The 12,738-nt window shown below is 46.4% G+C and overlaps 1 protein-coding gene across 1 annotated transcript; it reads left to right on the forward strand.

Annotated features, from left to right (window-relative positions):
• Positions 1-415: 415 nt before the first annotated feature.
• On the forward strand, positions 416-12,031 carry LOC123995301 (dynein light chain 2, cytoplasmic). The gene is made up of 3 exons (XM_046298823.1): positions 416-552; positions 11,168-11,304; positions 11,380-12,031. The coding sequence occupies exons 2-3, from the start codon at positions 11,173-11,175 to the stop codon at positions 11,515-11,517; spliced, it is 270 nt and encodes an 89-aa protein (XP_046154779.1). The 5' UTR covers positions 416-552; positions 11,168-11,172; the 3' UTR covers positions 11,518-12,031.
• The last annotated feature ends 707 nt before the right edge of the window (positions 12,032-12,738 follow it).

The raw sequence follows: 12,738 nt of genomic DNA on the forward strand, positions 1-12,738 counted from the left end.
CCTCTGAATATGTATGCATCTTAAGTATTTCACTGTAAGGTTTACACCTGTTGTATTCGGTGCATGTGACATAACATTTGATTTGTTTGCCTCCCTGCCAGCCTGTCTGTCCCCTCTGTCTGACAAGGTCTGTCTGCCAGCCTGTCTGTCCGTCCCCTCTGTCTGGCACCTTTGTCTACCTGCCTGTCTTTCTACCATCTTTTTCCTAGCTGATCATAATTGTATCAGTTCGGGATAAATCACCTTCATGCCCGTCTCTCACCCGAGACGGTGAATTCTGGGTGGAAACAAGATGCGGGCAGGAGCGCGCTAGTGAAAACGATCGCAACACCCGGGGGGAGTCGGAATAGCCAATCAGATCGTCAATGCAGTGCGGGGGGGGGGGAACAGCCAATCAGATCGTCAATGCAGTGCGGGAGGGCGTGGCATGTAAGTAACCGGTAAACACAGAACTCCGCTCGAAACACGCACAACGGAGGAGAGAAAGGCAGACGTCCAGACAGATTGCGTTGTTCAGCGCGTCTACTAAGCACAAGCAACAGCAGCAAGAGGGTGAGCGACGTCACATTTTTGTCTCCTGTTCTGCATGGAGCTGTGTTGAAACGGTCTGGTCTATGGAATCAGCATGGTCTGGTGTATGGAACAGCATGGTCTGGTGTATGGAATCAGCATGGTCTGGTATATGGAACAGCATGGTCTGGTATATGGAATCAGCATGGTCTGGTGTATGGAATCAGCATGGTCTGGTATATGGAACAGCATGGTCTGGTGTATGGAATCAGCATGGTCTGGTATATGGAACAGCATGGTCTGGTATATGGAACAGCATGGTCTGGTATATGGAACAGCATGGTCTGGTATATGGAATCAGCATGGTCTGGTATATGGAATCAGCATGGTCTGGTGTATGGAACAGGATGGTCTGGTGTATGGAACAGCATGGTCTGGTGTATGGAACAGCATGGTCTGGTGTATGGAATCAGCATGGTCTGGTGTATGGAATCAGCATGGTCTGGTATATGGAACAGCATGGTCTGGTGTATGGAATCAGCATGGTCTGGTATATGGAACAGCATGGTCTGGTGTATGGAATCAGCATGGTCTGGTATATGGAACAGCATGGTCTGGTGTATGGAATCAGCATGGTCTGGTATATGGAACAGCATGGTCTGGTATATGGAACAGCATGGTCTGGTATATGGAATCAGCATGGTCTGGTATATGGAATCAGCATGGTCTGGTATATGGAATCAGCATGGTCTGGTATATGGAATTAGCATGGTCTGGTGTATGGAACAGCATGGTCTGGTGTATGGAACCGGCATGGTCTGGTGTATGGAACCGGCATGGTCTGGTGTATGGAACCGGCATGGTCTGGTGTATGGAACCGGCATGGTCTGGTGTATGGAATCGGCATGGTCTGGTGTATTGGAATCGGCATGGTCTGGTGTATTGGAATCGGCATGGTCTGGTGTATGGAATCGGCATGGTCTGGTGTATTGGAATCGGCATGGTCTGGTGTATGGAACCGGCATGGTCTGGTGTATGGAACCGGCATGGTCTGGTGTATTGGAATCGGCATGGTCTGGTGTATTGGAATCGGCATGGTTGAAACGGTATGTGACTGTGTTAGTCTTAGTTGACTAGCTAGCAAGGGTTAGTAACAACCAGTCTGCTTTCCTAGCAACCTAACCTACCATGGCATAAGCATAATAAACGCCTCTGCCGAATGAACTCTGAGTACCAAGTCATTCATTATTGACCAGGTAATGTAAAGGGCATCAGCGTTTATCCCTTACATGTACAGAGCCTTCAGAACGTTTTCATACCTCTTGACCTATACCACATTTTATGTTACAGCCTGAATTCAAAGTGGGTTAAATACTTTTTTCATCCATCTACACATAATACCCCACAATGACAACAAGTTTCATGGAAAATTAAATACAGAAATATCTCATTTATGTAACACTCCAAAATGAGCTCGGTGCATCCAATGTATTTTAATCATTCTTGAGGTCACTACAACTTGGAGGCCACCTGTGGCCAATTAAATTGATTGGACATGATTTGGAAAGAAACAGCTGTGTATATAGAACTCCGACAGTTGACAGTGCATGTCATAGCAGAAACTATTATGACGTCCAAGGAACTGTGTAGCTCTTTGAGAGAATTGTGATGAGGCATATGTAAGGGTATAAAGCAATTAATAGAGTTTAAAGTTTGCGAGCACAGTGGTCTCCATCGGGAAATTGATAAAATATGTAACTACCCAGACTCTGCCTACAGCTGGCCGTTCGACCAAACTGGGCTAGAAGGATCTTGGTCAGGGAGGTGTCCAAGAACCCAATGACCGCTCTGGCAGAACTACAGTTCCTTGTCTGAGATGGGAGAACCTGTCAGAAGGACAATAGTCTCTACAGCACTTCACTAATCTGGGCTTTATGGGAGAGTGGCCAGAAGGACAATAGTCTCTACAGCACTTCACTAATCTGGGCTTTATGGGAGAGTGGCCAGACGGACAATAGTCTCTACAGCACTTCACTAATCTGGGCTTTATGGGAGAGTGGCCAGAAGGACAATAGTCTCTACAGCATTTCACTAATCTGGGCTTTATGAGAAAAATGCACATGACGGTACACCTGGTTTTTGCAAAAAGGCACGTGAAAGACTGAGCATAAGACAAGATTCTGTAGTCTGATGACACACATATAGCGCTTTGCATCCAAAGAGTTACGTCTGGAGAAAACCAGGCACAAAATCCTCAACCATCGAACACCATCCCTACCGTGAAGCATTGTGGTGGAATCATTTGCATCACTCACTACAGAGATCCAAACTGCCTCTGAAAGCAGTGTCCGCACAATGACTATTCTTCAGAAGCTTCATGAAATGGGTTTTCATGGCCGAGCAGCCGCACACAAGCCCAAGATCACCATGCGCAATGCCAAGCATTGGCTGGAGTGGTGTGAACACTTGCCACCATTGGACTCTGGAGCAGTGGAAACACATTCTCTGGAGTGATGAATCGTGCTGCACCATCTAGCAGCCCGACGGACAAAACTGGGTTTGTCGGCTGCCAGGAGAACGCTACCTGCCCCAATGCATAGTGCCTACTGTACATTTTGGTGGAGGAGGAATAATGATCTGGGGCTGTTTTTCATGGTTCGGGCCCCTTAGTTCCAGGGAAGGGAAATCTTAACGCTACAGCAGATGAGTCTGTGCTTCCAGCTGGAAACAGGAAGGCCCTTTCCTATTTCAGTATGACAATGCCCTCGTGCACAAAGCGAAGTCCGTACAAAAATGGTACGACCATCTATTCTATGTTCAACAGCATGTTATTGATTGCCTCAGTGCAACAGCATGTTATTGATTGCCTCAGTGCAACAGCATGTTATTGATTGCCTCAGTGCAACAGCATGTTATTGATTGCCTCAGTGCAACAGCATGTTATTGATTGCCTCAGTGCAACAGCATGTTATTGATTGCCTCAGTGCAACAGCATGTTATTGATTGCCTCAGTGCAACAGCATGTTATTGATTGCCTCATTGCAACAGCATGTTATTGATTGCCTCAGTGCAACAGCATGTTATTGATTGCCTCAGTGCAACAGCATGTTATTGATTGCCTCAGTGCAACAGCATGTTATTGATTGCCTCAGTGCAACAGCATGTTATTGATTGCCTCAGTGCAACAGCATGTTATTGATTGCCTCAGTGCAACAGCATGTTATTGATTGCCTCAGTGCAACAGCATGTTATTGATTGCCTCATTGCAACAGCATGTTATTGATTGCCTCAGTGCAACAGCATGTTATTGATTGCCTCAGTGCAACAGCATGTTATTGATTGCCTCAGTGCAACAGCATGTTATTGATTGCCTCAGTGCAACAGCATGTTATTGATTGCCTCATTGCAACAGCATGTTATTGATTGCCTCATTGCAACAGCATGTTATTGATTGCCTCATTGCAACAGCATGTTATTGATTGCCTCAGTGCAACAGCATGTTATTGATTGCCTCAGTGCAACAGCATGTTATTGATTGCCTCATTGCAATAGCATGTTATTGATTGCCTCAGTGCAATAGCATGTTATTGATTGCCTCATTGCAACAGCATGTTATTGATTGCCTCATTGCAACAGCATGTTATGTGGACCGCACTGACTTTCAATGTAGCAACTGCTTGCTTGCGGAGGACTACAGGGTGGTGACGTGGCTACTCTTAGCAAGCATATAGCAAACCTAGACTAGCTACCGGGGAGTCCACGCCAGCCTACTTTTTCTTCCACCCCAGTAGCCGGATTCCACTCTGGTCTGGAAGTGTCGCCAGCGTGTCGGCTCTCCACAGCTGACTGGCCGGTGCTGAGCAGGGTTCCATCCCCGACGGGTTCTTCTCCTTCCCTGGAGGACGGCGCTGTCCTCGACCCAACCAACCAGCCATGGAGATGCATCACTCGCAGTGGAAGTCGAAGAAAGTGTCCTCTGGCAACAGGGGTGTCCTTGGAGATGTTGAGCCCGGACCTGACACAGACCAGAAACGGCTTTGCCGCCCTGGATCCAGAGGCTCCGGCGCCTTCTTCCTTGGGGGCTTCCCATTCAAGATCGAATCAGAAGGCCGACGGTACCTATGTCTTTGTCCTCTCTTCTGTTTCCCTCTCCGGTGGCTTCTACCTCTGGTTCAGATTCTCGGAGCTCCCACCCTCATCAGACCGTGAGGCTGCCTGAGAGACCTGTCGCTTCACCAGCTGTCATCATAGGCAGCTCCATGGTGAGAAACAGCTTGGTCCCAAGGCAAAAATCCTGTGCTACCCAGGAACACGAGTACAGGACATAAGGCTGCTTCAGACTGTTCTACCACAGGAACACAAGTACAGGACATAACAAGGCTGCTTCTGACTGTTCTACCACAGGAACACGAGTACAGGACATAACAAGGCTGCTTCAGACTGTTCTACCACAGGAGCACGAGTACAGGACAAAACAAGGCTGCTTCCTACTGTTCTTCCACAGATGCCGGGAGCTGACACTGTCGTAGTCCATGTGGGGTCAAACAACATCAGGAGGGCTAGCTCGGAACATCTGGAAAATGGATTTTAACCTCTAGCGACGAGCAATCCCGTATCCGGGAGCGTAATCATAGCCTCAAGCGCATTACCATAACGCAACGTTTCCTATTCATGAAAATCGCAAATGAAATAAATATATTCAAACACAAGCTTAGCCTTTTGTTAACAACACTGTCATCTCAGATTTTCAAAATATGCATTACAGCCAATGCTAGACAAGCATTTCTAAGTTTAGCATGGCATAATGCTATGCTAGGCTGTGCTGGCAGCAGGCAACATTTTCACAAAAATAAGAAAAGCAACCAAATTACATAATTTACCTTTGAAGAACTTCAGATGCTTTCACTCAGGAGACTCTCAGTTAGAAAAATGTTTTTTTTTAGGCGAAAAACGTCACTTTTGTTCATCCTGCTTGGCTGAGAAAGACTGAAAATGCTTTTACATTTACATTTACATTTAAGTCATTTAGCAGACGCTCTTATCCAGAGCGACTTACAAATTGGTGCATTCACCTTATGACATCCAGTGGAACAGCCACTTTACAATAGTGCATCTAAATCTTTTAAGGGGGGGGTGAGAAGGATTACTTTATCCTATCCTAGGTATTCCTACTTAAACTATAACTCCAAACTTTTCAAAATTTGCTCCATAATATCGACAGAAACACGGAAAACGTTGTTTAGGATCCCATCCTCAAGGTGTTTTTAACATATGTATTCGATAATATATCCGTGAAGGCAGTTGGTTTCTCAGAAGAAACGATTGGAAAAATGGCTACCTCAGTATTTTGCGCAAGGTTTTCTGCGGGAGACACCATGCGGCCACTCGCTCTATATGGTCTCTTACAGCCATTCTCCAATGGAAATGCCTAAAAAGGTGTCACAATGCTGCAGACACCTTGGGGAAAACGTAAACTCGCTTTTAGCTCCTTCACAGCCATATAAGGAGTCATTAGCATGAGGTGGTTTCAAAAAATGCGGCACTTCCTGATTGGATTTTTATCTGGGTTTTGCCTGTAACATCAGTTCTGTGGCACTCACAGACAATATCTTTGCAGTTTTGGAAACGTTAGTGTGTTTTCTTTCCAAAGCTGTCAATTATATGCATAGTCGAGCATCTTTTCGTGACAAAATATCTTGTTTAAAACGGGAACGTTTTTCATCCAAAATTTAAAATAGCACCCCCTATATCCAAGAAGTTAAAGAACTGATTTTAGCATTAAGAGTCCCAAAAACTGACCATTTCAGGTCAACTACCATCGTAGCAGCAGCGTAGCCTAGTGGTTAGTGCGTTGGACTAGTAACCGGAAGGTTGCAAGTTCAAATCCCCGAGCTGACAAGGTACAAATCTGTCGTTCTGCCCCTGAACAGGCAGTTAACCCACTGTTCCTAGGCAGTCATTGAAAATAAGAATTTGTTCTTAACTGACTTGCCTAGTTAAATAAAGGTAAAATAAAAATTGTTGTGCCGCGGGTGTGAGATTCCGCAGGCTACTGGCATTACACATCTGGCTAAAATATTACTGTAGGGAGTCACTTATAGATACTAAACTGCTTGGAGTAACCCTGCGACTCGTCAGATTGTTAACTGTCATGGTCAAAACATATTGATACAACAGTAGCTAAGACAGGGAGAAGTCTGTCCATAATAAAGCGTTGCTCTACCTTAACAGCACTATCAACAAGGCAGGTCCTACAGGTCCTAGTTTCTACCTTCTTAACAGCACTATCAACAAGTCAGGTCCTACAGGCCCTAGTTCTGTCACACTTGGACTACAGTTGAGTAGTGTGGTCATGTGCCACAAAGAGGGACTTCGGAAAGTTGCAGTTGGCTCAGAACACGGCAGCACGGCTGGTCCTTGGATGTACACCAAGCTAACATTAATGACATGCATGTCAATCTCTCATGGCTCAAAGTGGAAGAGATTGACTTCATTACTTGTTTTTGTAGGTGTTGACAAGCTGAATGCACCAAGCTGTCTGTCTAAACTACTGGCACACAGCTCAGACACCCATACATACTCCACAAGACATGTCACCAAAGGTCTCTTCACAGTCCCCAAGTACAGAACAGACTATGGGAGGCACACATGGTGCTTGCCTACGGAGCTGTGAGGGGAACGGCACCTCAGTACCTCCAGGCTCTGATCAGGCCCTACACCCAAACAAGGGCACTGCGTTCATCCACCTCTGGCCTGCTCGCCTCCCTACCACTGAGGAAGTACAGTTCCTGCTCAGCCCAGTCAAAACTGTTCGCTGCTCTGGCCCCCCCAATGGTGGAACAAACTCCCTCACGACGCCAGGACAGTGGAGTCAATCACCACCTTCCGGAGACACCTGAAACCCCACCTCTTTAAGGAATACCTAGGACAGGATAAAGTAATCCTTCTCACCCCCCCCCCCCTTAAGATTTAGATGCACTATTGTAAAGTGGCTGTTCCACTGGATGTCATAAGGTGAATGCACCAATTTGTAAGTCGCTCTGGATAAGAGCGTCTGCTAAATGACTTAAATGTAATGTAAATGTAAACTCAGCAAAAAAAGTAACCACCTCTTACTGTCAACTGCATTTATTTTCAGCAAACTTAACATGTGTAAGTATTTGTATGAACATAACAAGATTCAACAACTGAGACATAAACTGAACAAGTTCCACAGACATGTGACTAACAGAAATGGAATAATGTGTCCCTGAACAAAGGGTGGGGGGGTCAAAATCAGAAGTAAAAGTCAGTATCTGGTGTAGCCACCAGCTGCATTAAGTACTGTAGTGCATCTCCTTCTCATGGACTGCACCAGATTTGCCAGTTCTTGCTGTGAGATGTTACCCCACTCTTCCACCAAGGCACCTGCAAGTTCCCAGACATTTCTGGGGGGGGAATGGCCCTAGCCCTCACCCTCTGCTCCAACAGGTCCCAGACGTGCTTAATGGGATTGAGATCCGGGCTTTTCTATGGCAGAACACTGACATTCCTGTTTTGCAGGAAATCACGCACAGAAGGAGAAGTATGGCTGGTGGCATTGTCAAGCTGGAGGGTCATATCAGGATGAGCCTGCAGAAAGGGTACCACATGAGGGAGGAGGATGTTTTCCCTGTAACGCACAGGGTTGATTGCCTGCAATGACAGCAAGCTCAGTCCGATGATGCTGTGACACACCGCCCCAGACCATGACGGACCCTCCATCTCCAAATTGATACCGCTCTGAGTATAAGCCTTGGTGTAAAGCTCATTCCTTCGACGATAAATGCGAATCCGACCATCACCCCTGGTGAGACAAAACCGTGACTCGTCAGTGAAGACTTTTTGCCAGTCCTGTCTGGTCCAGCGACGGTGGTTTTGTGCTCATCGAAACAACATACTACTAGTACAACAACATACTAGTACATAACCAAATGGCCCCCCTGTCTGGTGAGGACCAGCCTTACAACAGAGGATGGACTGAAGGCTTTTAGCGGACAGTCTGAGAAGTGATGGAGGGATTGTGCATTCCTGGTGTAACTCGGGCAGTTGTTGTTGTCATCCTGTACCTCTCCCGCAGGTGTGATGTTCGGCTGTACCGATCATGTGCAGGTGTTGTTACACGTCGTCTGCCACTGCGAGGACGATCAGCTGTCTGTCCTGTCTCCCTGTAGCGCTGTCTTAGGTGTCTCACAGTACGGACATTGCAATTTATTGCCCTGCCCACATCTGCAGTCCTCAATCCTCCTTGCAACATGCCTAAGGCACGTTCGCGCAGATGAGCAAGGGACCCTGGGCATCTTTCTTTTGGTGTTTTTCAGTGGCCGTAGAAAGGCCTCTAGTGTCATAAGTTTTCATAACTGTAACCTTTAATTGCCTAAGCTGTTAGTGTCTTAATGACCGTTCCACAGGTTCATGTTAATTAATTGTTTATGGTTCATTGAACAAGCATGGGAAAAGACCTGAAGTTTTTTGGATTTTTACATATTCTTTTCCAGGAAAATGTCTTTCAAAGGTCCGTTTTTCTTTTTTTGCCGAGTTTATAAAGCGCCATGACCACATGGAACTCTATTCCCCATCAGGTAACTGATGCAGCAGGAGAATCAGATTTAAAAATACACCTTATGGAACAGTGGGGACTGTGAAGCAAGACAAACAGGCTCAGACACATGCATACACACACTGTGAAGAGACCGACACAAAGGTAGACCCATGCATACGCACACATTGATATTGTCGTAGGGTGGTATTTAACATGCTGTGTTGTGGATATGTGGTGGTGTAGGGGTGTTGTACTGTTTTGTCGTTAGTTCATTCAGTACACAGTTCACTGTTTTGTATGTAATGTGGACGCTTTGGTGTGTCTGGACCCCAGGAAGAGTAGCTGCTGCTTGGGCAGGAACTAATGGGGATCCATAAAAAAAACAGGAAGAGTAGCTGCTGCTTGGGCAGGAACTAATGGGGATCCATAAAAAAAACAGGAAGAGTAGCTGCTGCCTTGACAGGAACTAATGGGGATCCATAATAAACCCCAGGAAGAGTAGCTGCTGCCTTGACAGGAACTAATGGGGATCCATAATAAACCCCAGGAAGAGTAGCTGCTGCCTTGACAGGAACTAATGGGGATCCATAATAAACCCCAGGAAGAGTAGCTGCTGCCTTGGCAGGAACTAATGGGGATCCATAATAAACCCCAGGAAGAGTAGCTGCTGCCTTGGCAGGGAGGGATCCATAATAAATACAATTGGCATAGCATCGTCCGGGTTAGGGAGGGATTGGCCAGTAGGGATATCCTTGTCTCATCGGGCACTAGCGACTCCTGTGGCGGGCCGGGCGCAGTGCGCGCTAACCAAGGTTGCCAGGTGCACGGTGTTTCCTCCGACACATTGGTGCGGCTGGCTTCCGGGTTGGATGCGCGCTGTGTTAAGAAGCAGTGCGGCTTGGTTGGATTGTGTATCGGAGGACTCATGACTTTCAACCTATGTCTCTCCCGAGCCCGTACAGGAGTTGTAGCGATGAGACAAGATAGTAACTACTAACAATTGGATACCACGAAATTGGGAAGAAAAATGGGGGTAAACATTTTAAAATGTGTGTAGTAGACCCACTGAAGGACCAACCCCACAGACAATCGGCAGAGGAAATTCAAATGTAATTGTATTCAATGTTCGTGACGGACAAGGGATATTTTTGTCCTTTTTTTTCCTTTGTGAATGTGCGTCCCTCTGACTAGAGTGCCGTGTCACTCTAGTGCCAGTAACAGGACTCGGAAGGGGTGCTAGTCGGCCAGACTGGGCCCAGGTTCTGGTCAGAAGTAGGGTGCTAGTCGGCCAGACTGGGCCCAGGTTCTGGTCAGAAGTAGGGTGCTAGTCGGCCAGACTGGGCCCAGGTTCTGGTCAGAAGTAGTGCACTGTATATAATAAGGTTCCATTGGTATGTAGACAGACTGTTGTCACAACCACCTCCGTTATTACACTATAATAGTGCAGGAGGTGTTCGCCAAGCTTCTTTGTATGTCTCTCACATACCTGTTCAACAGCAGACTCCTCTACCCTCTCTCCAGTCCCACTGCTTACGATACGATCACATCAGACTCCTCTCTCCAGTCCCACTGCTTACGATACCATCACAGCAGACTCCTCTCTCCAGTCCCACTGCTTACGATACCATCACAGCAGACTCCTCTACCCTCTCTCCAGTCCCACTGCTTACGATACGATCACATCAGACTCCTCTCTCCAGTCCCACTGCTTACGATACCATCACAGCAGACTCCTCTCTCCAGTCCCACTGCTTACGATACCATCACAGCAGACTCCTCTACCCTCTCTCCAGTCCCACTGCTTACGATACGATCACATCAGACTCCTCTCTCCAGTCCCACTGCTTACGATACCATCACAGCAGACTCCTCTACCCTCTCTCCAGTCCCACTGCTTACGATACCATCACAGCAGACTCCTCTACCCTCTCTCCAGTCCCACTGCTTACGATACCATGAATTAGAATCTACAGGTTAAATCTGCAATATTTTACTTTTTGTGTGACCTGACAATTCAAAATTTTAGGAACCAGGAAATGGCGACGCGATTTCTCCGTAGTGTATCTTTAACTAACCTTCTTCTCCCTCCCCCTCTAGTCACCATGACCGACAGGAAGGCTGTCATAAAGAATGCCGACATGTCAGAGGACATGCAGCAGGATGCTGTGGACTGTGCCACTCAGGCCATGGAGAAATACAACATTGAGAAGGATATCGCTGCTTACATCAAGAAGGTTGCTAACCAGACAGATATCCTTACCGTGTGTGTGTGTGTGGTGTGTTTCTAAATGTTCCCTGTTTTGTTCCAGGAGTTTGACAAGAAGTACAACCCCACGTGGCATTGCATTGTGGGTAGAAACTTTGGCAGCTACGTGACGCATGAAACCAAACACTTCATCTACTTCTACCTGGGCCAGGTGGCCATCCTGCTCTTCAAGTCTGGTTGAACCCCTACACCTTAACCTCTACTCCCTAACCACCTGACGTCTACCTGGGTCATCCTCCAGCTCTCTCTCTCCTCCCGTCTCCACTGACCGAGGCAGGCCGCTACTCCTCCCCTGGATTGTGATACATTGATGGTTGTGGCCACACACACATTGAAGAGTTCTAGATGATTCTCCATTGTGTCTGTGGGGTGCTGCATGGGCCACGTACATGGTGTGTATCTGTTGCAGTATAATTAACATGATGGGATACATCCTGTCCCTATACACTATTCCTTATGTAGTGCACCACTTTTGACCAGGGCCCATAGGGAGGGTGGGGGACGGGGGCGGGGCATTTGGGACACAACTAATGACTACATGTGTATATTTTGCAGTATGAGAAAATTGCTACACAGAGTTGCTGAAGGCCTACAAAGTAGAGATTATTATGTTAAAAATGCATTTTTTTTGTTTTGCTTTGCACTGCTGTATAAAATGCTTTGACTGTTGGTTCATAAAGATTTGTTCAACACTATTTAAAAGGAACATGGACTAGTGATTTACTGGGGGTGTGTCATCTCTCATCATTCATGGCAAAGATACAGAACACCTTCTATTGCCTGTGGAGAGATTCAGGTCATCTCTTTCTCCAAGCTTGTGCCTGGGAGTCATGGATAAGAGCCAGGCAACTCATGATCCATCCTATGGATACACCAAAAGCCTGTATAAAGAATTAAACCATCTGTGGAGTCTTGATACGACCATGGGATATTACCTCCACCTAGTGCCAGGGTCCACATCACAGGAGTGCTCAGGATCTCATAACTGAACTATCAAGGGGTAGCTAGGGCCTGCCTCCTATTTGATTGATGTTTCTTAAGCTACTGCTTCTGACTGCCTTTCTGAGCTGCTTCAAGACACCTGAAGCAGTGGAATCAACCAGGAACTGACACATTCTACATTTTCAAAGTGACCGATTCTTGTTTATAATAAAGTAATATTTCAAATATGTTATTAAATATTAGATATAAATAGTAACCTGTTCACTGGATATACATTTGTGAAAACGGTTCAAGATTAGATATGGTGGATTTAAAATAGCCTATATAAAACACCTCTGGGTTTATTTTCTATTAGAAGCTGCACAGAACAGGAAACCACCACTCTTATGTCACTTTCTTAGGGGAATAGGTAGGACTAATGAAGATAATTTAATGTAGACCGTGACTGGCCTCATACTCC

The sequence above is a fragment of the Oncorhynchus gorbuscha genome, linkage group LG02 (genome assembly GCF_021184085.1).
Source record: "Oncorhynchus gorbuscha isolate QuinsamMale2020 ecotype Even-year linkage group LG02, OgorEven_v1.0, whole genome shotgun sequence".
Lineage (NCBI taxonomy): Eukaryota > Metazoa > Chordata > Actinopteri > Salmoniformes > Salmonidae > Oncorhynchus > Oncorhynchus gorbuscha.